The sequence below is a fragment of the Dermacentor andersoni genome, chromosome 4 (genome assembly GCF_023375885.2).
Source record: "Dermacentor andersoni chromosome 4, qqDerAnde1_hic_scaffold, whole genome shotgun sequence".
In the NCBI taxonomy this organism is placed as follows: domain Eukaryota; kingdom Metazoa; phylum Arthropoda; class Arachnida; order Ixodida; family Ixodidae; genus Dermacentor; species Dermacentor andersoni.
In genome coordinates, this window is record NC_092817.1 from 33,177,945 (window position 1) to 33,201,805 (window position 23,861).

Consider the following 23,861-nt stretch of genomic DNA (forward strand, 5'->3'; position numbering starts at 1 on the left):
TTGACTGCATTTCCCTTCCATTGGCATCTATTCTGTCAATCTAACAATCTACAGTTATCTTAGAATTACAGAAAGCTAAGCATGTTGATAGGGTTACCCCATTTGAAAAATCAGGTGTAAAATAATATGGAAAAAAGAAACAAAAAGGCCAACACAAGTGCCAACCAATTGAAATGTCTCACTGTTATGGAAAAAGAACGAAAACACATCAAACTATTTTCGCATGCCCTAGTGAAGACAGCACCAACAAATCACTTATAGACACCTGTGTTCACTCCAAAAGATATTGGTTGAGGCATGACGATTCTTAATCAAAAGTTGGCTTACACGCATGCTACCACAATTACTGATATATTACCAGCCTTGACTATATGACACACTTCTTCATTCTTCTGTCTGACTATAACTTCACTATCTTCAAATTTCGGAATGCAGTTGCGTCCGTGACAGTGAAACAAAAGCTTAGATGACAGTGCACTGATAAACGAGTCTAAGTACTAATCATTTCCTCTCTGATCGAGGCAATTGCCTATCTACCTTAGAAAGTGCTCACAGCTAAAAGACACCTTGCTACAGAAGTGAGGCATCATACAAAAGTACAAGCTAGAAAGCACCTAGCAGCTGCATATCTCAGTGGCTCTCTGATCCTATGTTCAACAGCCAATGTCAAGGGAAGATGACTCGGAAGGCTGCTGAGAGCCTTCATTCAGTAACATGGTCGATTCTACCAAAAGGAAAAGATGCCCCACTGATTGCACTGGAGACTGCTATCAATGAGGCAGTTTGCAGGTACAACACTGGCACTATATTCATGCCCACACAGAGTACTGCACCTCACTTGGTTTGAAACCCAGGCATCATGCTCTTTGTATAGCAGCAGCAAAGAAGTCATACAAAGAAAAAGGGGGGGGGGGGGGAGCAAAGGCACACCAGACCAGAGGCCACATATCCAAGAAGCCCTACATCACAAAACACACCAGACTAGAGATTTGGTGCCTTTTAGAGAACTGGAGAGAAGGTGAAACTTTGAGGGCTGTTTTCTCAAAACTGTTTTTGCCTTTCTGCTCAGTTTCTGAATCTGATTCCTTTGTTACCATTTAGCCTATTTGGACTTGTGTGTGTGTGTGTGTGCTTCCTTTCTTTCTTTCTTTTTTTTTTGTCACGTTCCTTGGGCTACAGCGCAGGTTGTGACAGCCTCGCATTTTTATCTTGACTTCTTATAAATTTGTGACGTGGCTATTCGTTCACCCCAAAAGTGTGCCTGATGCGAAGGTAACAAAAAATGACACTCCCCAAAACTTGCATTGCGGGGGTAAAAAAAGCAAGACTGTCACGACCTTCAGCACACATTTAGCTATACTTAACGAGCCTTCCATTGCGTTTTTTAAGCTCCCCAGGTGCTCCAGAAAGCTCAAGAGAGAAAAATTCTGCTTAATATAACATTCTCAAGGTATCAACCTGAAACTTTTATGGAAGCATCAGGGAGACATTCTAAACATTTGTGCCAATCTTCATCAACATCCATGATGAAATAAGGAAGTTCATCTTCAAAGCCACGTCCCCCTTAAGTCTTGCAAATTACATTTCACTAAACTTAAAGCGCCACAGAAGAAAACAGCTGCTGAAGAAATTATTTCAAACAGAATTCTGTTTTCACAGTGCTACATCTCTATGCAACTTACAGCACAAGGTAGGGTAGAAGCAGCCATGGTTGACTGGCCAAGTTTTCCACCTGATGCGCGATGATGACCAGATGTTCAGGACCACTTTCATTCCGATGTCGAGCCTTCAACTCTTGAAGCACACCCAACACTACAGTGCTCCACGTCTCAAAACATGGATTCTCCGTGAGCTGCACAACATCCCACACAACTTCAAGATCAAGGAGGTGAAAGTAATATCGAATGAAGAGTGCGGTTTTGGCATCATTTACATGGTTTTTGAACAACTCTGTCTTCTCCTTACTCTGTGCAATCATTGGCATCCAGGAAACTGACGTGGCTTCGCTTTGAGAACCCTGACTAGGCGACAGATCACTGTAAACTGACAAGTTTCTTTGGCCTGTGAAACCTTCGCCTGCTACACTTTGGCATGAATCCACTGCTTCGTGCGACGCAAAACCATTCACACCGATGGCACCAAAACATTCGTCTCTAGAAACTTTAGAGCCTTCCGTTGGCACTGCTGCATCGTCACGCATGCTGACATTCTCATTCTCTCGAAGAGGAGACTGACTGGGCGAAGCACCTGAAACAGTGGCAAGGTCTGCCACGCCCTGCTCCTGATTCGCACTCTCAGTTCCATCACCATTCGTCTCTTGCCTGCACTGACTGAGAGGCATTTTCCTAACACAGAGTGTATCTGGCTGCTGCCCCGATTCTTCAGGCCGGAAGTCCAAATTGATTGAGAAGCCTCCGCAAGATGAAGACATGCTCTGGAACATGGCCGATTCGCTGCAGGAGTCGACGGTTGGCATCTCGGAGAGGTGAAACCCGTACTTCTCAGATGCCGAGGACCGCATTGAAAGACTGAGGTCGCAGTGCGTCGAAGTGTCCTCGCTCCCGAGCGAATTTGTACTACTGTGCTTGGAGAGCTTATTGTCTGTAGCAGCAGAGCTGCCGTTATACATTGACGACGCAAGTTTCTCACGACTTTCAACTTCAGACACCTTTGTGGCAACTCTTTCCACACTGCCCAGTGTTCGTGTTTGAAAGCACAGCATAGCCAACTCCCGAGCCTTCTCTGCCACTTCGGAGGGGAGGCGAAATGGATCGCTGGTGAAGATGGATTTGATAAGGTTCACTTGCGCGCTGATTCTGGTCTCACTCTGGGAGCTGGGAGAAGAGAACGTTTCATCGGGTGACTTCTGTACACTATCACAGTGGCTTATAACAGCAGGAAGCTTTGCTGTCTCTGTAGATGCTATCTGGTTGACTATAGAAATCTGAGTGGAATGTAGAGCGTCAAGCCATTCTTCAAGGACCATGACAAGGCTGGGACCATGGTAAAATATGCTGGGGTCACTGGCATTTGAGCTGGAAAAAAAGATTTTTTTTTGCAGTCAAGCCCAACGCTGTCGGGTGAATGCTGAAAATATTGACAAGTGCAGTAAAACTGTTCTTCATAAATTCGGCAGACAAATTAAGCAAAAAGCTAAACTCTTTACTAGTCACTTTTACACACAGGTGTTTCAGCAATTACTTTCTAAAATAATTAAATATAGAGGATTCGAGGCAAAATGATTAATTTTTGCTGGTCGTGATTTATAACAGTGACAGCACTAATATACAGACAGCAGTAATATTTGGACAAAGCAATAAAGGTAAAATACAAACATAGCAAACAACCGGCAAGAAAAAAAGAACACAAAGAAAATCATTAGGGTCTTACCTTGCTTGCAGCGTTGCCTCAATGAAGCTGCTGTTCACACCAGGCAGGAAAGACCAAAACTCATCCTTTGGTGTCAAGTGCTTGCTAAAATTTTCTGCTGGCCTTAAGTTAGGCTCAGCTGAATTTAAAAAAAAAAGAAAACATTAATTAGTACAATGTCACAAATGAGGTACATGCATATGTGCCTAATTAGAATTAGAATTAGGTACATTATGCTATAATGCATGCAAGAGAAAACTACAAACATGTGCATTCGTTGGTAAATAAGACATTTCCTTTTATCTTGCACTTCTTTGTATACCTTAAGCCTCGTTGTGAAGAGATGCTTCCGATTTAGTGGCTTAAATATGGCTACTTTTATGTTTACATACATGCAACAATGTTTCGAACTGTACAGTTATAGTATTCTAATAATTCATGTCATTTATGACTGCAAAAGTATGCAATAATACTGTTGCCGTGCTATGAGGAGTGCCACTGATGTCCGTCAACCCAATCTCTTTCTTTCTTACTCCTCACATGATGCACTTAAAATTCGAGTACAAGAAATTGCTCATGATAAGTCAAATGGCTTGAACTGCACTCAACTGAAGAGGAGCACATCACATTTCACAGCTTGCAACACACCTGGAGTGCACTCTGGTACCACAGACAATGGAGATGTGAGGCCCACGTCTGCGGCTTGGTCCACTGAAAAGTACTTTAACTTGCTCTCCAGGCCACGGAGGTTTTTCAGTATGGAGTCTTTTCCATTGGATAGCCTCGATGAAAGCCTACAGAACAGACAAAGAGAAATGTCTCTTGACCTAGTTCATATTTGCTGAAAGAGGACACACACACAAAAAGGAAGACACATTGACAATGCACAGGCAGGACCTCCAAGTTATCTAGTTTGAAGTCTGCACCCTGAATAAATCAGTAGGAAGTGTCACTAGTCTGCTGTCAATGTGCCTCCATTCTTGGATGTGTCCTCTTTGTGGCAAATATGTCCTTCAGAGGACACAAAGCAGAACTGCAAAACTGCTGTTAACGTGACTGGGGCCTTCTGGATCAAAACTTCAAATTAGCAGCAAATGTGCTATCAATGCTATGGACACAACAACTAATCAAATCCAGGCCATGGCAGCCGCATTTCCAGGGGGCAAAATGCAAAAACGACCCTGTACCATGCATTCAGCACACATTAAAGAATCCCAGGTGATCAAAATTAATCTGGAGACTCCCACTACAGCATGTCTCATAATCATATTCTGGTTTTTGCACAGGAAACCCCAGGATTTTAATAGACACAACCAATTTATGGCAATTCCTCAAAGTAAAAGCCACATGGAGTCATGCAGCATTTTCACAAAGCACTTCTGGATACTTGGCAGGAGGGAAGTCGGGATTTGCTGGTTTAGTTTCGTTTTGACAGAATAAAATTTTCTCCAGCTGTTTATACAATGTCAAACTGTTGGAACCAAGTCCCGAGTAGGCCAGATGCCCACAGATGATGCTGCGGAAGCGTATGTTGAAGTTACTGGCACAATTATTAGCCTATTTTATGCCCATTACAGGATGAACCCACTCCCAGCTATGCATCTACAATTACAGCTGTCTAGAATCAGCTGGCTCCACTCTACAGTCTGCAAGTTTCATCATCTCACCAGTTACAATATGGTTATATACTGCAATAAACATCACTAACACACTTCACATTACCAATATACTATATTATTACACTACAATAAGAACACTACAAGTACACTACATATTACATCAATGGCAACCATCTTTTGGTGTTGGCCCTTTTACTTATACATAATTCTACAGAATGGGGGAAATAAACAGTACAGGACTCGCATCTTTTAACAAGTCATGAAACATACAGAAGTTAACAGTTAATGCCCTGCTGGGGTTACTGTACACATTCATTACACAAAGGAAGGGTACATACTATTATGATGCAATAATTACTCTGAATGCGTACAAAATTTCATCAGGTAGACACCCATCTTTTTCTAAGTACCAGAATTGCTAAGCCTGGGAGTACTTACGTATCTCGAAGCTTCGCAAGATCAGCAACATTAGCTAGCTGAGCAAGGTCAGTGCCTCGCATGGTGAAGGCAGCGGGTACAAGGCTTGAGCCATACACCCCCAAGCTGAGGTACTGGTAGACGCTTTCGTAGCCCACATCTTGTTCAGCATACATGCTGGCCAACACCTCCGGGTCTACCCTGTCCAAAGGACTCATTGGCGAATCCAAGGGCGATGCAGGAATGGCTGGTAATATTCGCAGAGCACTGCCGTAGGCCTTCTTGTTGTTGCCCCGTTCAGCCACGGAGCACCCCGGAGTCGGTGACACTTCGGAGTCCTCTGGAGTCTCCCTGCCTGAACTGTTGCTGCTGCTGACTTTTGTTGTCTCCTTGTTCTGATCACGGCTTCCCACGCTGAGGCCCACAAATGCAGAGCTCTTGGCTACAGTTGGTAGCTGCCGTGGCCTCTCTGAGAGTGTTCGTGATGGCTGAGATTCGTGTGTTACCTGTCGAGGAGCGTCCAGGCTCAGGCTTCTCTCTCTCTGCCCACTCGACAAGCCCACGGTTCTCCGGGCTGGTCTTGGACTGCATGCCTTGGTTGGTTTGAGTTTCAAAGAGGACTCTGCTGATGGTATTTTGTCTAATGTGCCCAGTGGTGGAGGATCACTTCCACGCCTCACTGTTTTTCGCACAGGTCTTGGGCTGGACACCAGATGGGTCTTGACAGGCTCCGATGAGTGGCAGCGAACGTGACGAGGTGAAGAAACACCCAATTCATCCTTGGATTTCTGGGCTTCTCTGCTGCGTCGTTTGGTCGGCGCACGCTCAACAGACACATGTGCAAGGTTAGACGATGCTGGGTCTAAGCATTCTTCTTTGGCAAGATCAACCTTTGGCTTAGCTGGCTTGTTAGTGATGTCAACGTCGTAGCTGTCCAAGAGTACCTTTGCAACAGACATGGCCAATGAAACCTGACCGGCCTCCTGGAGTTTGTCATGGAGTTCAAAGCACAGTTCGCTGGACAGAGTCTTATCAAAGGCTGGCTTAGGAATCAGAAGCTGGTTTTGGCAGAGAAACTGACCACATAGCGTTGCATGATTGTGCTGCAGGAGGCACAGGACAGCTTGCACTGGCGTCAGCAGGCAACAGGCACAGAATTCGCCACTGTGCAGTTGGATGTAAATGTTGTTGCGCACACACCTCAAATCTTTCACATCTGAAAAGACAAAAGCACAATCACGACTTTAGCTTTCTTTCTTGGCTCAAACCTAGTGCGACAACTCTAGCATTAAGTATGTTGAGTGGCGCTCATGTACAGCCAAAAACTTGAATCTGATCGGAACTGCACATCACTGGCCACACCATTCAAGGAACGTTTTATTGTTGCTGGAGTGAATGCCATAATGTTTGGGTTGCACTGGAACTGCAATGGCAGCTGCATTGACTCAAATGTGACATGACGATGTCCAGTCACATATTCACACATGGTTACTTATTTCTCAATTTACCAAATGTTGCAGAGATTGCACACCATTTTGATCAACCAATGCAAACATATGCCATGCACAATCAACACATTGGATAAATGGCACAATGGCTATAGTAAAGTCTAGCCCGATATTGCCTCATTGTCATGGCAGGGAACAACCACCAGTGGCACAACGCAAATCATGAAAGTAACTGTTAATTGGTTGAACCTTTGCCCAGCAAAACAAGTAACATTCAGCACAATGATAGTGGTGAGTGTGCTCATCGATTGTTGAAAATCTGATACGCGAGTCAAGTGCTTCAGCTTTTATATGTGACTCGTCGAAAGTTTCACCGTAATGGCTTTTGTCTGCATGCCTTCCAGAAAGTACGCCACAATTCATGTCATGTATACAATCCGATTACACCATGTTAGACGACAACAGACAACGGATGGAAACAGCAATAACATTTGAGAAACTTCTGATACAGAAAGGCAGCTCTTGTGCTGAGCCACAACACTGTAACACAGATTGCCATATGAAAGATGTTCACCGACATCATAAACAGTTTATATGCATTTCAATATTTAGCACAACACAGAATCATGACACCAAAGCTAATGTACAGTGCAACAATCCCCACTTTCATCTTAATTTAATAACCATATCTTATCATGGCAACTGTATTTTCATGGGGGAAAACCGCGAAAATACCCGTGTACTTAGATTTAGGTGCACATTAAAGAACCCCAGATGGCCCAAATTTCTGGAGTCCTCCACTGCGGCGTGCCTCATAACCAAATCGTAGTTTTGGCACGTAAAATCCCATAATTTAATTTTAATTTTTAACCATACCATAGAGTATCAAAACAGATCCGAAGTAAAACACCTAAATAAGTTCACTTGTTAGTGCACATGGTTGTGAGCAGTGTTTTCAGCTATGCAGAAAAGACTAGTGCTGTGACCCCTTCTTAGCGCATAGCGAAAATAAAATAGCAAGGTTCCAGTTCGCGTTCTCACCTTTCAGCTCGTCATTCCACAGAACTATCTCTCCTGCTTGTGGATCAATTACATAAAGGCCGTTGGAACTCCATGATATCAGATATGGCAAGTTGTGACTGCTGCAATGCAAGAGAACAAAAACATGTATTTAAAGGGTCACTGCCATCACCTTAAAGAATACAAAGACAAGTTACAAAACGAGTGAGACTTCAGCTATACTTTCCAATAGGAAATTTTACTTTCATCTTATTGCTAGATGTCCTAAAATTTTACAAAACAAAGCTGCACAGAAGATATGAGAATTGCGAATGCTAATGGCTGTGGAAAGCTATAACTTTAAACATTTTGCCTTCTTAAAATGTCCTAATAACTATGTACACGCTACATTTTTTTTGTGTTTGCTCCACCAGAATGCGGCCATTACGACTGCGAAGCAAACCTAAGACAGTGCACTGCAATGCTACAGTCATGCAGCCACCAAATGAGTGCAGAAAGCCTGACTAACATGTGAATAAATAGCAGGTTTATCTATTATAGAGTTCGAGCTGGTATGTATTTATGTATTAGGAGTGGCCGTTCTGGCAGGATGCTGGGACGAAAGTACAAACTGCACTACCAGCGGTTATGATCAAACTAAATGTGCTGGATTATCCTTTAGCAGTGTAACACTTATTGGTGGTGAAAAGTACAATGTTTTAAGAAATTTGTGTTGCTACAAGAATGTCTATACCAGCAGATGAGGGTTTTCAACCACAAGCCAACAAGATGCTCTGCATGGTTTGGTTGGGCCCAGTATCACAGGATGTTGCACCAGCAATGATTTTTGCGTTTACATCCTGGAGTTACACTTTAGGAATACCACTAAAATATATATATATAACAGCTAGAACTCTCCAATTTTTAAAAGCTATGTTTCTTTTAACATGTTCTGGGTATTAAAGATACGACATGGCCTCATAGAAGAAACCGTACAGATCTGCCGTGATTGCTGAAAGCCTTAACTATTGTACTAGCCACAATCACAGTAACAACTGAGCTGAAAAACATATTGGCGTTGACAAAAGAGATCAATGGATTGTAATAACTAGAACATGCACTGTGCATTAGCAAAAGAAATCAAAGGAGGCATGCCTCTATTGTCCTACCTTGCCCATACAGTCAGTAGTTTAGTAAATGCTGTTGTTGAGGCTGAGGATGCTGTGCTTCCAAGAATGCTAGTATCGGACCTGGGAGTTGAGCAAACTCAAAAACATTACGAGTGGTTTAATGATCCTTCGGAAACCATCATATTATAGTGACAATACCACGTACAACAGGTCAAAACAATAAAACAGGTCAAAATATCCATTCAGGCTTAAGCAGCATAAGTAGTTACTGCTAGAAAAGGTAGAAATTGTCTCCGAGCTTTTCTTTTTCTTTTTTATTTATATGCATAAAGCTGTCTACGCTTACCCAACGAGAAAACCATCCCTCTATCCATCTGTCCGTACTGTGAGATGATTGCTTTCAACATAGCGCCCACAGCAGCAACCAAATTCACCTTCCTGCTGCCTCTCACTTCAACGCCAACGAAGTGGCGAGAACATGCACTAACGGAGCTCTCAGCACATGCCACACGCTGCCACTTTCACAGATCACTTGCAAGATACAGGTCCGCCCGTCTCTTCAATGCTAGTTAAGCGGTGAGAACACGATGCGCGATGCTATGAGCAGTCACGACTGTTTGTCCGCATCACAGGCCGCTTTCAAGGTACGGTCCATGTGACGGTGCCATACAAAGCCACCACCTGAGCACGTTTGGTCACAGTTCATAATGGTTTGATGCGGATGGATAAGGCGCTAAAGAGCAATAACGGCTTATAATGATCTAAACGTCACCAGTGCACCTGGTGCCGCCCCCTGTAGTACTTTGCTTGCATTATCAATGCACCTTGCGCCACCGCCCACATCAGTTCACGCCGCCACAGCGCTGTTGTTTGTACTGGCCGGATCAAGTTTCATAACAATGATAATGACACCAGGCTGCATGGAGATGAGCAAGTAGCACAATGCTTACGCATACTTAGACAACTCTCAGAGAAGTTTCTGCATGATTCTCCCCCCCCCCCTCCTTTTGTGGCTGTAGTTTAATTGCATTGGTAGTGAATCAAAGTCACTGCACTGTATGTAGTTGGAGAACCACTATATGCATTACTGCATAACTCCCATTTATGATCAGTGCACTAATGCCTTTTGTCACAATGAGATAATGAAACCAGCCCATCCTTCTGCTGCACCAGCTAATTTCTACAAAATGAAATCAGAACGAGAGCCTAGAACCTGTTCATTATACACATTCAGCTCAGCATGAGTGGTTTAATACTGTTATGAGCTAGAAGGAACATGATAACATAATAGATGTACGGAAAGGAAAGAGGATAACGAAGTGGTGGTAGTCAGGCCAGCTGCAATTGATATGCAGAATAAGGTTTTTTTTACTTCATTGTGCTGCTCACATGTTTTAGCAACTTGGGTCTAAGACATCAAGAGAGAGAATTTTGCATCAGCAAGACAGCGAAAATATGCATATCTGCAGCAAAAGTGCGCCCCCCTTTTCTTTTTCACTTGTATCCTAAAAGGCAAGTAGCATTGACAATAGCACACACTTCATAATCGAATTTACTCTTATGTAACACAGCAGCAATCACAGCACCTGCTTACCTATATGTGACTAATTTGACTGGATTGATGGCAAGAGCTTCCTTGAACTGGTGAGTTTTGAGCACGCTGCCCTTGAGATCAGCCTGCACATAAGACGCACGGTACAGATGTTGTTGGTAGAAAGCAAGGCACTGAGACTTCTACTCGCCAACCATTTGCCTGGAGCTTTGGTTTAGCCTTCTCATTTCAAAATAATGCATACTAGGAATCCATAAGAAAAACATGGCAATTATTAGCTCTTCATCTGTGCCAGTGAGTGACTAGGAAACACATGCAAGCACATAAATGCACATACAAAATAACACAAAGTAATTAATAGGCAGTGTCTAGTGGTGTAGAGGATAAGTTTGCTTGGCCAACACGGCATCAGTGTAAAGTGGTCAGTGGCAAGCAAGCCTGCTTTTCCTATCGGTTTCCAGACAATTAAAACATAGTACGAGCCCCCAAGATAATCTGTGATGTCAGACCATGCTATACATTCCATTTATGCTCCACAGGAACTGGGTCGACTGGCCTATCAGCAACCTGCTGCTTCTTTGTGAACAGCATAACCTGAATGGTACAGAAAGCATAAAAAGAATGGTACAGACAGAAGAGTGACATAAGCCTATTAGAAAAATGTCACACACTTCCCACGGAGGCCTCTTAACATTGCTCACAACGAAGCAAAACAAACCTGCCCAACTTTCAGATCTTCTATGCTGTCTTTGCCCCCCCTCTTGCCATTCTCACAGCACAGATGATCTATGGTAAGTAAGAAATGGACAACACACACATTCGTTTTCAACACCATGTCAGTGCTTGTGCCGCCTGTCTCTTTCTCATCTTTGCAACATCTGCACGTTTAAGAAATAAGTGCAAAATACGAACTACTCCCATCTATATGTCTCAAGGAATTTCACCCCCTTGTTACCTGCCATATTCTAGACCCTGGACGGGCTGCGTAAATGCACATAGAGTCCTGAGGCTTGCTGCCGGGGTAGAAACAGCCACCAAACTCGCCGTCCCTCAGCTTCTTGCCAACTTGAGTGAACTTTTCTCTGTGCAGAAGAAACAAACAATACCGTCAATAATACCCTGCACATCTGGTAAGACAACACAATACTGCAATGTAAAGCAGGAAAGTAAGGCCATGAACTATTAAAAAGACATTAAAAGCCCAAAAATTAAGTGTTACAATATCCCCAATGCACCCCTTTTACCAAGATGCAACCTATACTAAGCAAGAAATTGACAAATGTAGGACAGGACTGGTCTTATAACTGTGAAAACATAGTGCGACCTCCAGTGATGCAACAAACTGTCATAATTGATAAATAGGTGGTGTTCAAAACATGGCTGCCATGACGTCACTTCCTGTGTCTGCAGTACTCAAGAGCATGGCCGTTGAGATCAGTTTCTGTTACTCTGGGGAAGCCCTTACTGTGACTATTGGATTATCTGTCCCTAATTGTCCCGGACTACCCACGGGGGTGTTTTCAGCCAATGAGTGTTGCATATGCAGCATCTTCGGCAGTCTTGGACAGTATGGGACGACAAATCAAAGAGGCCCACTGAGAGGTGCGATGACAATAAAATTGACAATAATCTGACAATAATAATAAATAATAAACTGACAAAATTTTATTCCATTGCATTTCAACACACACACACACACACACACACACACACACACACACACACAGGACAATAAGGACAATTTTATTAGATTTTCTTACAGAACTCACTGGCACTAATTTGGTCTATTGGCACATTTTACAGGGGTGGTCTTTACATTTACAGCATGGTGCCTCTGACTTGAAGTAGGCAGTAGCACCTGGCAGGGCATGACCTTCAAGGTCACCAGTGCAGCTATGTCCAATAACGGGAAAAAAGAAGAACAAAAATTATTTAACATAAATGAGCCACTTTCAGGTCTTCTGATTATGGTTATATTAGAGGGGCCCTGAACCACTTTTTACCGAAGTGGAAAAAGGCATTTGAAGTGAAAATAGGCTATTTCATAAATACTTTGCTACAAAAAGCACATCAATGCGTTCAGCAGAAGTGGAGTTATTGGCAATCAAACACAGCCTCCGCTGTGCGCCCGTTCCTTCTTCAATGCTTTGCACCACGAAGGCTACAATGCAGTGGGGCGTGCCCACAACGTTTTGCCTTCTAAATGTCACCGTGGCGCGCAGTTCAAATTTCATTTTGGATGTTAACGTAGACGCCACGGCTTCCACCTTTGGTGCCTAGGACACACTAAACCTAAGCCAACCGCGGATGTTTTCAGCGAGCTGCAGTGCGCTTAACCAGTGGACTCATGGCGGCCACGGTATTTACGCCATGTAGCCGACCGCAGCTTGATGTCAGCTATCGGCCAACAGCAGCCGTTTAAGGGAATGACGAAATAGTGCGCCCGATGACGAAATAGTGCATCTAGAAGAGATTGATGACAGGGCCTTCTGATGAAAAGAGAGCGTTTGAGAGAAAGGCAACTTCGTGATCTGCTTGTGAGCTTCACGGACTGCGTACGACAGGAAAACTTGGCTGAGATGTTCACAGCAGCGTATACTACCTGCTGACTATATTATTTTACCTAGCCCGACGGGTGGTTCAGGGCCCCTTTAACCAATTTCGTATTACCAAGAGTCATACTGTATTGAATTACAATCCAGAAACTATAAAACAATTTTGTTGGAAAAACAGTGCAAATGGATATAGAAAGAAATGCTAAGGAAGATGTCTATCAGATAATTGAACACTGGACTGATTTAGGCACTTTCACCTCCATAAGATCCTAATTACCATGTCCTTACAATACAAAGCATTGTCCAATGACATGACTGCTGAATATCCTAGCCATTTTATCACAAAGTCGAAAGTAGATAGATTTGGGAACAAATACACAACATGGACACATGTAAGTGTGCGCATGTAAGCCATGGCAGCTACTGGCACTTGCCAAGCTTGCCATCATGGATAATACCATGTTGTTTCTTGCTATTTTAAAGCATTTACAGTACATGCAACAAAAGTTCATATCTTTCAAGTTCACTGTCCTCTGTCTTCCTGCCTGTCTAACTGCAAAATGCCACTGCCACAGAACGATATCCTTCAGTCAGTCTTCTCCATAAAGCGGCACTCTCTCATGTTAATAGTAAGGGGCCCCCGTACAGAAGCTTGGAAATACCTTACGCAGAAAGTAGAAGGGCAAACCTAGTAATTGTGTAGTACACACACTATTGAACTGCCCACCTGATTGTGTCACCGAGATAACATCTTGTCAACGTTGAAGCAAGCAGCCGATCTTGTGCGAAGTTCAGTTGCACAACTTTGGAGTCTAAGCGCATCAGAGTGCTTGGTGGTGACTGGAACAAACTTTTGGCCTGCAAGGGAAAAGGGAACGCACTTTGCCAGCCATGACCATAACAGTACATGTTTCTCAACATTAGTCCTATTTGTAGTGCATGAAAAACAATATTTTTGGTAGAATTAACAGCAAATTGCATTGGAAATGTCCAACTCACAATCAAGTACCCATTCTCTTTGCTAGAAATTCTCAGACACACGTTTTTCAATAGCACAAACACTTTTTTAATATTCCTCCATACTGCACACATCTAATGATTGGAATTGCCTTCCCATTGAAACAGTATCTATATGTATCTGATCATACATTTTTGTTATTTATATATGCATTCTCACTGTGATAATCCTGCATGATCATTTGGTGCATTCATCCCACCCGCCCTTTTTCTTTGAAGTTACGATGACTACATCCTGTCTGATATCTCTTTTGCATTCGTGATATGCCACTAGTACTGTATTAGCGGGACATCATAAATGTTTTTTATGTGTTTCATTATGCTATTTTTCCTTTTTATATTACGTAACCCACTCTCCTCCAAGATGCCTCAGTGCTTGAGGGTATGTAAAATAAATAAATAAATAATTCGAAGTCACTTGACACCACAAATGAAGTCCCAACAGAACTCCTCAAAGGACATATGCTTGTTAGTATTTTGTGGTGGAACGTTTATTAAAATCAAGGCAAAATTAATGTTATTAATGCAGGGAATGGAAAATGGCACAGAATGAAGATAGTATGGAAAAATGATTACGCACAATACATTTTCTTTTAGCTCAACCCTCTGCAAACCCTTTATTCCAAACTTAAAAACACTGCCATAACTAACGAGCAGATTGTCGCCATGGCAAAGTGTGCCAAAAAGCATTCTTTAATGTTTACACAGAAGCGAGCTAAAGTTGATGCTTGATGAAGCAGCAAGTTCCCTCATGTGAGCACAAGCAAATGTGAACAAATTTTAAGGCTTCAAATTCTTCTATGTGACCTAGGTGTGCTGCTTACTGTTGAAAAGCATATGCTATCACAAAGCTGTCCCACAAAGCTGCTTACACATATCAAGTGAAGAGGCTTCAAAACAACTGGTTGTTCATAGGATCCCAAACTGTGTGTAACTTTTTTTTATACAGGGATTATTACTTTGTTTGCATGAATATAAAGAGACCATGAAGATAACATAGGTGGGTCTTTTGACAACTACGAAAATAAAGATACTATAATTTAATGTAAACTAACAATGTGTAATGCAGACATATCCACTAATTTGTAAATTCTTAGAGCCATAGTATGATGAGCAATCCATTATATGGCTAGTAGAGGATCACTTATCATGGTTTGCTGAAACATTCTACTGAGGCATGTTGCGCTACACAGAGGGGCTAAGCGTGAGAGTGACAGCATAACTGCACCATGAGGCTGAAGATGGCTTCAACATGAACGTACCTTAGATGTAGACACATTGAGTATGGAAACCTTTCCAGTATTGTCGGCGGCAAAGAGTCGCGTCCCCACACTGTTCCACTCCAGGCATGTGACCACACTTCCCTTGTGCTCAAAAGACAGCTGCAGCCTCTGTGCCTGCACTGCGGGTTTCCTGGCATTGTGCTCCAGGACGACAACGTGCCCACGACTGTAACAGTGTGCAGTGAGCATCACATCTGTGAGATCCTACTTCACTGAGTTAGCTATTGCTGAGAGTTCAGAAGTACTATCAAACCAAATTATCAAATGGATGTAGAAAAATGACGAGGAGAAGTAGATGCACCAGCCTGAGTGCTCACGGGGAAGAAGAAAACATATAAATAAGTTGATACGTACTAATAACACTAATAATCAATGTCATGTGGAATCCCTGAGGCTGTGGTGCAGTGTGAAGTGAGACAAGGGACACAGCCCAAACAATCACCCTTCTAAGAAATCCCCGAGTTCCCTCCCTGGAACCACTTGATGCATTACACAGTAATCACAGTTGCGATGCTTGCAGGATTGCATGCTTTAAGTGAGGAAAAACCGATAAATACAGTAGAAGCTCGTTCATACGTTTTGGAGGAAAGAATGCAAGAAAAAACACACTAACTAGGAAAACATTAGACCCAAAGCCACTAAAAAATTCATAAGGTGCAGCTGTAGTTGACATTTACAAAATGTGAAGTGTTGTGTGAATTGTTGCAGGATGAGACGCTGATGCACTCTTTTATCTGCTAGGGCTCCAGCTGCCCGAGAAGTGCATTGTCCTTTTTGTGGCTTTGGCAAGATTACGTTTGCGCTCTTCGAATTCGGCTTGGGTCAGCAGCTTCTCCGGGCGGACCATTTTGGCGGGAAGTTTTAAGACGACGATGAGAAACCTGAACAAAATCAAGCTGGTAGGCAACACTGGAATACGATGCCATGATGCTGCCAGAATGAAATGTCGTGACGTGGGTGTTCGTGACGTGGAAAACTTGATGTGGGTGGATGAGTGCTGCAGGAAAGCGGCCATTGTGGGTGCCTTCTGCTTTTGATCGCACGTGCCTCGCATCCTTTTTTGTTTACATGGCAGATAGCGGCTGGAAAATGTATCATGATTGCAGTTTGGCGATATACTAAATGTTGGTGCCGAAAGAACATGTTTTCTGGGAGCATATGAACTGGTAAAAAAGAAGCGCAAATGTATTGGTTCGTTCTCTGTGTTCTTGATCTCAAATGTTGGGAAATCGTACGAAACCTGTAGTATCAATGAGGTCCTACTGTATATGGAAACAGACACGACATGGCTTAGTGCTGCAATACAGTTATTGTTCTCACTTGAGCACAGACACAAACGTATTGTCTAGTAAAACATCAAAGGAAATGAAGAACATGCCTTTACAAAACTCTATCTGTTTATTGACCTTGAATCCCTATGTGCATGTACAAGAAAGAAACGGTGCTTGAAATTAGTGTGACAAGTTAAACTGATCTGTAGTGTTATATAATTCAGAGGACAAAATAATGCTACGCACCTAGTGGCGACACCAAGGACGAAGTCATCTGGTGCCAAGGCAACCTGTGACACTGCACCCTCCTAGAAAGAAAATACACGCCTCTGATTGCCAGCCATATTAGTTATTTGATCCACAGCAATTATCTGCAAACTTATTTTAACAGACTGCAACCAATGCCAGTGCAAAAAGCTCTGCAAATGAAATGCGAAGATGTTTTGCCGTGTCATTGAATGCACCTCTAGAACAATTGCATTCTTGCTGTATTTCTTATTGCCAAAAATTACACAAAAACCTGTCTCAAGAGCAAATTTAGGAGCGAAAGAGCAACTTTCAGCTCTAAGAGCAGATAAGTGCACAAGATAATTAAGTGAAATCTGCTTAGCATATTAGTTTTACCCTACGCTAAACTATACACGGCTGCATTAGAGATGTTTATCAAAGAAAATGTCTGTTATACACTGGAACATGACATGTGCAATTCAATGGACTGTGCTGAGCAACATATATTAGATAGCATGACCACTGGGCCCCAGCATCTCTGCCTCATATTTAATGTCCTGCTAGAACAGTACCACACTTTGTGACAAGAGTAGGCAAGGGTTGATCGAAATTTTTAGCTGATTATTCACCAGTCCTTGTTTGCAGACCTGATTAATAAATGAAGGAACAAAGCTACATAATTTGTAATAAGGCCATCATATGTAGTTCCATCAGCACTGTGATCTACACAAATGAAAAGGTGGCACTTATAAGACACTTCCTAATTCAAACATTAGCTAATTCAACACAATTTCAGTATTGATGAGGCACATCAAAGTTGAATGAATAGTTTGCAGCACTAAAGTGATCACGTGGTATTAAAAATCCTCGAACAGGTCAGTCACCTTTTGTATTGGCTGCAAGCCACATAGCAGTCACGTTATTGAAGGCTGGGGCTGCATCCTCGGCTAGTCACTTTCAGGATTATCACTTTTATATTCATTTATAAGTTAAGCCAGGGGATAGGATGCCCATTGCTCTAATCAAGCATTGGGCTGGTCATTATGCCACACAAAAGTAAAAGCATCCGTGAAAGTGATCAATCGACAATATGGCCCCTGGGTGTACACTGTATCCTCGGCCATGGTGTGGCTTATGACCACTGTTCATGGTCTGCACTACCATGTGAGTACTATCTCTGACTTCCATGACATAAAGTGGAGTTCTGCTTCAAGCACAAACCTGCATCGCACTTGACATGCGCATTGAGTTGGTTGCATAAACATACATAAATTAATATTTCTATACATGCTCAAGAAATTCAGTCCCCGTCTCATGATTATGTGGTTAGCAGCTACCTAATAAAGCAGACAAAATTAATACACAGAATCTTGGTCTGATTTCATTTAAGGGGGCATGCCTAACTTGTTTGGTCCAATAACATTCAACCAATCTGCTTGAAAAAGGAAACATGGATCATAACTAAAGCATAAATAGAGTCACTGGACGGTTAATTGATAAATTACTTGGCCTTACCTATAGTTTATTGAATTATGTACACTATTTTAGTACAACTTATGACAGAAATGAGTTACAAAGAAGTTATTGGCGTTATCATTATGAAAAAATTGTGAAAGAAACACATTTAAAGTGCTCCTAAAGAACCTCTGACATTTATTTACACTTCTCAAATAAACATGCGCATTGCGTGCAGAATGCCGTGATGATCATCTTTGGCGAACCAAGCTGAGCTACACGGTGCAGGGATGCCAGAAATTCAAAGAACAATCCCATTCTCCTCTCCTGGCTTTTCTGGTGCCTCTCTGTGCATCGTGATGTCAACAGGGTGCTTCAAGTGACGCCAGCAGGGTAAATGCTGTTGATTGGTTGACCTATGCGAACCTACGACTTCTGGTTCATCTGCTAGCACGCCACCATGCAGTAGATGCGAGTCGTACGCCTGCTTTTCCTAGCTGTGTGGCTTGCTTGTGTGCACACATGTTGCCTGTATTAGTTTGCAATTAGCAGTGCCACATTGCTTGTGTTTCAAATAGACATTTACAAAAGTTAGAAAAAAAGAAAGGAAACACATAATACAAGTCCTTTTCTGCCACCAATGCAATGCTTCAGCTTTTGTTTTCCTCGGATGTGCCAATGATGTACACACTGCGAATGGCAATGGCATGTCTCTGCGAAATACGGCAGTACGGCATCACATTTCGGTTCTGGTAAGGCACCAGTGAGTAGTGGGGCCTCCTTCGCCTGTTTGCTAGCACTTTCTGTTTTGTATTTGTGCACTGGGTTGTCGGGCCTCTAACAACGCATTGTAAAGAAAATGGGCAGAGATCACATATCATTCACAACACAGTTTCCATCTCGGCACTGCTTTACAGAAGCATGAGGCACGGGCTGGCACCCAAGAAACACAGAGTTATGGTAACCGAAAATGGAAGTGTTTTGAAGCAAGGAAACAGAAACATGAAGGTGACATTGGTAATAATGCTGGTCCATTCAGAACAATGCACAGCGAGAACAAGAGACCACTCAAGGGCAGAGACGCGAAGGGGAGGGAGAAACAAGTGGCGGGTGCATTTTTTATCATCAAAGGCCTGTAACACTACTCTTACGGCAACATTTTCAAAAATTCTTGCGGCTTTACATTGTTCAGAACAACATTCATTTGGGCTAGATTGTGCATACTTGAATTAGGAAGGAACAACACCAACTAAGACGACCACGAGAGGCAGAACGACACAGGACAAGAGCCAACATCATCTATCTCTATTCACCGAAAAATCAGAAAATATCAGGAAAATCATAAAATTTTAAAAATCAAAATTTGTGTACATGTCGGTGATTTTCCTTACATTTGCTGATTTTTCAGTGAATAAAGATAGATGAAGTTGGTGCTTGTCCTGTGTTGTTCTCCCTCTCGTGGTCGTCTTAGTTGGTGCTGTTCCTTCCTAGTTCAAGTGTTTACATTCGTTGTAGAGTCATACACAGTAGGCACCATATAAAATATTTTTGACCTAAGGGATGTTTAGGGGCCCTCTAAGAATGGTGCAAGCAGCACCTACGTAAGCACATGTCTGAAATAAAAATAGACTTGGGTTTTAACTATGCTGAGAGCTTTCACATCGACAAGTGGCACAAAAAATGCAAATGCTTCTCGTTGTCCCTCTTAAACAATGGAAAACAAAAAACAGAGGGAAAATATGAAGCAGTGTGCTGTACAGCTGCTTTTCGAAAAGGAGATGAGTCACACTGCCAAAGATAAAAGAGAGCTTGTCTGCATCAAAGGAGAAACTACTCCTAACTAACAAATTCAGATGCAGAGAATATATGTGCATATATTGGGCAAAAATAAGTTACAGCAAGCAAAAAATACAACAGCCCACACAATAACACAAACAGCACAACTGTTCCATTCCATCATGATAGCATGTCTTAAAACAGAGCTCTTAGCAGATATCAAGTGGAGTGAAAGAAATTAAATTGTGTTGTTCCGCTATAAAGCAGAAAGTAGGACAGCCCTAATTAAATCAATTTTAAGCTAAGTTTGCATTCTGTCACTAGTTTCCCATTTCCTTCCTCAGGGACAAGTTTACATTGTGGTAGTAGGCATGAAAGAAAATTTCAAGAAAACTCTGAAGGTCAAACCAAATGACAAAAAGTGAGACGCAATACATAGAGTGTGGTCTTTAAGTCACACTCCCTTAGAAAACAAAAGTAAATGCAGTACATCAATTTCATGTTCCAGCCATGAACAAAGAATAAGAATGGCTCCAAGAGTCTGCACCTTGTTTGTGATTGTTGTAATGTATGCAGTGGTGTCTCGATGAAACATGAAGACATCTCCAGTTGTAGCCCCGAAGGCGAGGTACCGTTTGGATGCGTCGAAGCAGGCATACTATGCAGAGAATGAACAGCCAGTGAAAAAAAAAAAGTTTAAAAAGAGTGCTTATATTGCAAAACTAACACTGCAGTATATTGCCAGTCTTTAAAAGGACTGTTTATTGCATTTAAACACGAAAAGCATAACACCAATTAGTTTCACTACTCAAGACATGCATTTGTCCAAATTGTACAGCACCTCTAAGTTAGCATATAAACATATTTGGTTTGGCCTCTCATGCGAATACAACTTAATAGCAATATTTTCACATTATCTAGGTGTCAGAAACAAAAATGTTAAATACTGATTCTAATTTGAAGAGATAAATATGACACTGAGCATTACTGTCTTGCATAATTAGATACATACGCATCTGCTGTGCCTGACAGCGAAAAATAATGTTGTAAGCAAGAAGGTGTACCTTGACCCTAGTGAGGTTCCTGATCGGTGCAAGGATGCCATCAAGCGACTGGTACTCTGCCAGTACGAAGGGTGCCTGTGAGGTCAGCTCAGCTCCACCTTCGGCCATGCGCGTTGGCTAGATAAGCTGCGGCACAGCCTGACCACTTGGCACTAGGACACAGTGATCCCCACATGATTACTTCTCGTCGCTGGCACAGTGTAGGCCATGCTGTCAAATGCGTGCTTCTGTAAAACAAGTCCCGAGAGTGAAGAAATGAGGTGAGGGGACTGTACATTCGGGTTCATTGTTATGTCTGCAAGTGTACTAGCATCGATAACGTTTTTTTTTTTTTATGTTGACCAAATCATGTAGTTTAGCTGCTTGAAACAATACGCTGAAAAAAAGAAAAGTATATCTCAGAGCGACATGGCTATAGTCAGAACAATGCATGCCGTAGATTGCAAGCGCGGCTTTCTTTTCAAACTACGTTGTCCAAGCAAACACAACGACCGCTCTTTTTCACAAAAAGTGAAAACACATCGACAAGTGGATATGTATACGTATAACACTCCGTCTGGTCGCGAGGATCGACCTGCTGCAGGATTGCAGGATTGCATGTGCATGACGGTGTTACGTGAGCAAATAAAACGCAAGCTTAAAAGCTATCCTAGTAAGTCTTTTAACATATATCAGACCTGGACAATACGTCACTCTTGCCTGACATTTAAAATTGGTCATCAAGGAGTTGCAGACTACGTTTACATCGTTGTCGGGAAACACCGGATTAACAGCTGGTGCACGCAATTTGATGCACGAGATCCATGTGTATTATGTAACCAATCATTTAAGGAGTGGAGACCATAAAAAGAAGGCGGACATCTCTTATTTGTTCAAGTGAATCCACAAACGTAGAATATTCCGGTTTGGAAATGGTGATCTCGAGAAGAAACAACTTTGCAGATAACGGTCAGCCACATCGTAGTTGCGTAAAGCGTAAAATTCAGAGTGGCTCACATGGAGTGTTTTCACGGAATTTACGGCAAGAACCTTGAGCCCCGTACCCAAACCACTATCGCTGAGAATCAGCAACGAAACACATCAGAAAGCGTAAACAGCATAACGCACGGTCATTTAAGCCTATTAATCGCGCAGGATAAGAATTATGATAGGCTGAAAGCGATCGGTAGCCTTGCCGTTCAAAACGATGCTGTAGAGTTGCGAGTTCGTCCATAGACAGCGGTGATACATTATTCCATGGTAGGACAGTCTAAATCCTTGAGTTTATCCTCGAGATCAGCCTTCGGTTCACATCCATGACAGTGATCCATAACGATGAGCACAAGTGGCTCCATCGAGTGCACATGAAGAGCCCGCAGTTTCGGTATCGGTTTCGAGCGGATGCAAGCTGAGCCACTATATTGAGAAGGCATTCGATGTTGGAATGAAATAAGTAAGCGTTTTAAACCGAGAACTGTGTTTATTTAGCAGTTCTTCACTCGCGCAGACGAAATCTCTGCGGCTAAATTCACGGCAGTTCTTCAGGCGAGCAAGGCCAAAGGAATTTCAGAAAGAGACAAAGGTTTATTAGCAGGAAAATGCTGAAATCGTCCCGGGTGTTGCGCACGAAATACACTCGGTCAGTACGAATGAGTACGCGTTGTACGAGTAAATAAAGGGTCTCCACTTCGGCTGGTTGGCTGCGGTCAGTCACTGCGTTATGCTAGAGACATCAGCGATACTCTCTCAAAAGCGTACGTATAGTTCTTTGCCAAATGTCATTATGTGAGCGGTCTAGGGTCGTCTCAATTTCAACCGAAATAAGATCATGGCTACCCCATTGCTTGTCTGTGCTCTACTTTAACGCTTCAACGTAAATACGGTAATCAGAAATCGGCGCTTTTTATGGCGCTTTGCAATGGCGGAGAGACAGGTGGAGAGCGTGGGGGCCTGCTCACCAGGCATGAATCGGCGGAAAATTCAAACTTACCATACAGTTTGTTCACGGACGGACGGACGGAAAAAACTTTAATGGAAAAAGGACCTGCGAGGTTGCCAGCCCGGGCTCAGGCCACTCGGGCATTGTGTGCGGTGAGGCATAGCCTTTCCACCGCTGCCCGGGCCCGCTGGATAGCCCATAATTGGTCGTGTAGTTCTGAGCTAGTCAGAGCGCTTAGCCATCGCTCCTCGAGAAGGTCCGGTTCTATCTTGTCCTCTACGTATACTGAACTGATCTGTGTGCACTTCCACAAGATGTGTGCCATGTCTGCGTGTTCGTGTTTGCAGAGCTTGCAGCTTGCGTCTGGATATTGTGTTGAATTTATTCTGTTCAAGTGTACTGGGTTTCGGAATGTTCTGGTTTGCAATCTTCTCCAATCTGTTTCTTGAGACCTGTCGAGTTGTTTGTGGGGTTGTGGGTATGCTTCTCTTTGTTTCGTGTAGTGTGTCAGTATGTCGTGGTACGTGACCAGTCTGTCCCTGTCGTCTTTTATCGCTTCTTCGTCGTCGTCGCCTCCTCCGTCTTCTCCATCGCCTCCGCCGCAGTCCTTCCCCCTTCCCCGGGGGTTGCGGGGTGTTGGGCCGTCACTGTCCGTGCCGCGGTGGATTAGTTTTCGCGCGACTCGGTGGGCCTTCTCGTTGAGGTTGGGAGGGGCACTCATGGCAACTTCTCCCATATGTGCCGGGATCCATTTGAGGTA

At 42.9% G+C, this 23,861-nt stretch overlaps 1 protein-coding gene across 2 annotated transcripts in view; it reads right to left on the reverse strand.

Moving 5' to 3' along the window:
* The window catches only part of p (WD40 repeat domain-containing protein pink), a 45,729-nt gene extending 23,014 nt beyond the window's left edge, over nucleotides 1-22,715 (reverse strand). The window contains exons 1-14 of one of the 2 annotated variants that reach the window (XM_055073593.2): nucleotides 22,359-22,715; nucleotides 21,184-21,410; nucleotides 20,667-20,777; nucleotides 16,907-16,968; nucleotides 15,369-15,555; nucleotides 13,817-13,947; nucleotides 11,490-11,616; nucleotides 10,577-10,659; nucleotides 9,022-9,102; nucleotides 7,895-7,995; nucleotides 5,427-6,621; nucleotides 4,018-4,163; nucleotides 3,391-3,508; nucleotides 1,683-3,035 (exon numbers count right to left, since the gene is read on the reverse strand). In XM_055073593.2, coding sequence (XP_054929568.1) covers nucleotides 1,683-3,035; nucleotides 3,391-3,508; nucleotides 4,018-4,163; nucleotides 5,427-6,621; nucleotides 7,895-7,995; nucleotides 9,022-9,102; nucleotides 10,577-10,659; nucleotides 11,490-11,616; nucleotides 13,817-13,947; nucleotides 15,369-15,555; nucleotides 16,907-16,968; nucleotides 20,667-20,777; nucleotides 21,184-21,291 — 3,803 coding nt within the window. In that variant the 5' untranslated portion in view covers nucleotides 21,292-21,410; nucleotides 22,359-22,715. The remainder of the gene's footprint in view (nucleotides 1-1,682; nucleotides 3,036-3,390; nucleotides 3,509-4,017; nucleotides 4,164-5,426; nucleotides 6,622-7,894; nucleotides 7,996-9,021; nucleotides 9,103-10,576; nucleotides 10,660-11,489; nucleotides 11,617-13,816; nucleotides 13,948-15,368; nucleotides 15,556-16,906; nucleotides 16,969-20,666; nucleotides 20,778-21,183; nucleotides 21,411-22,358) is intronic. The other variant, XM_050183941.3, reaches the window with a different exon arrangement.
* Between the last annotated feature and the right edge of the window lie 1,146 nt (nucleotides 22,716-23,861).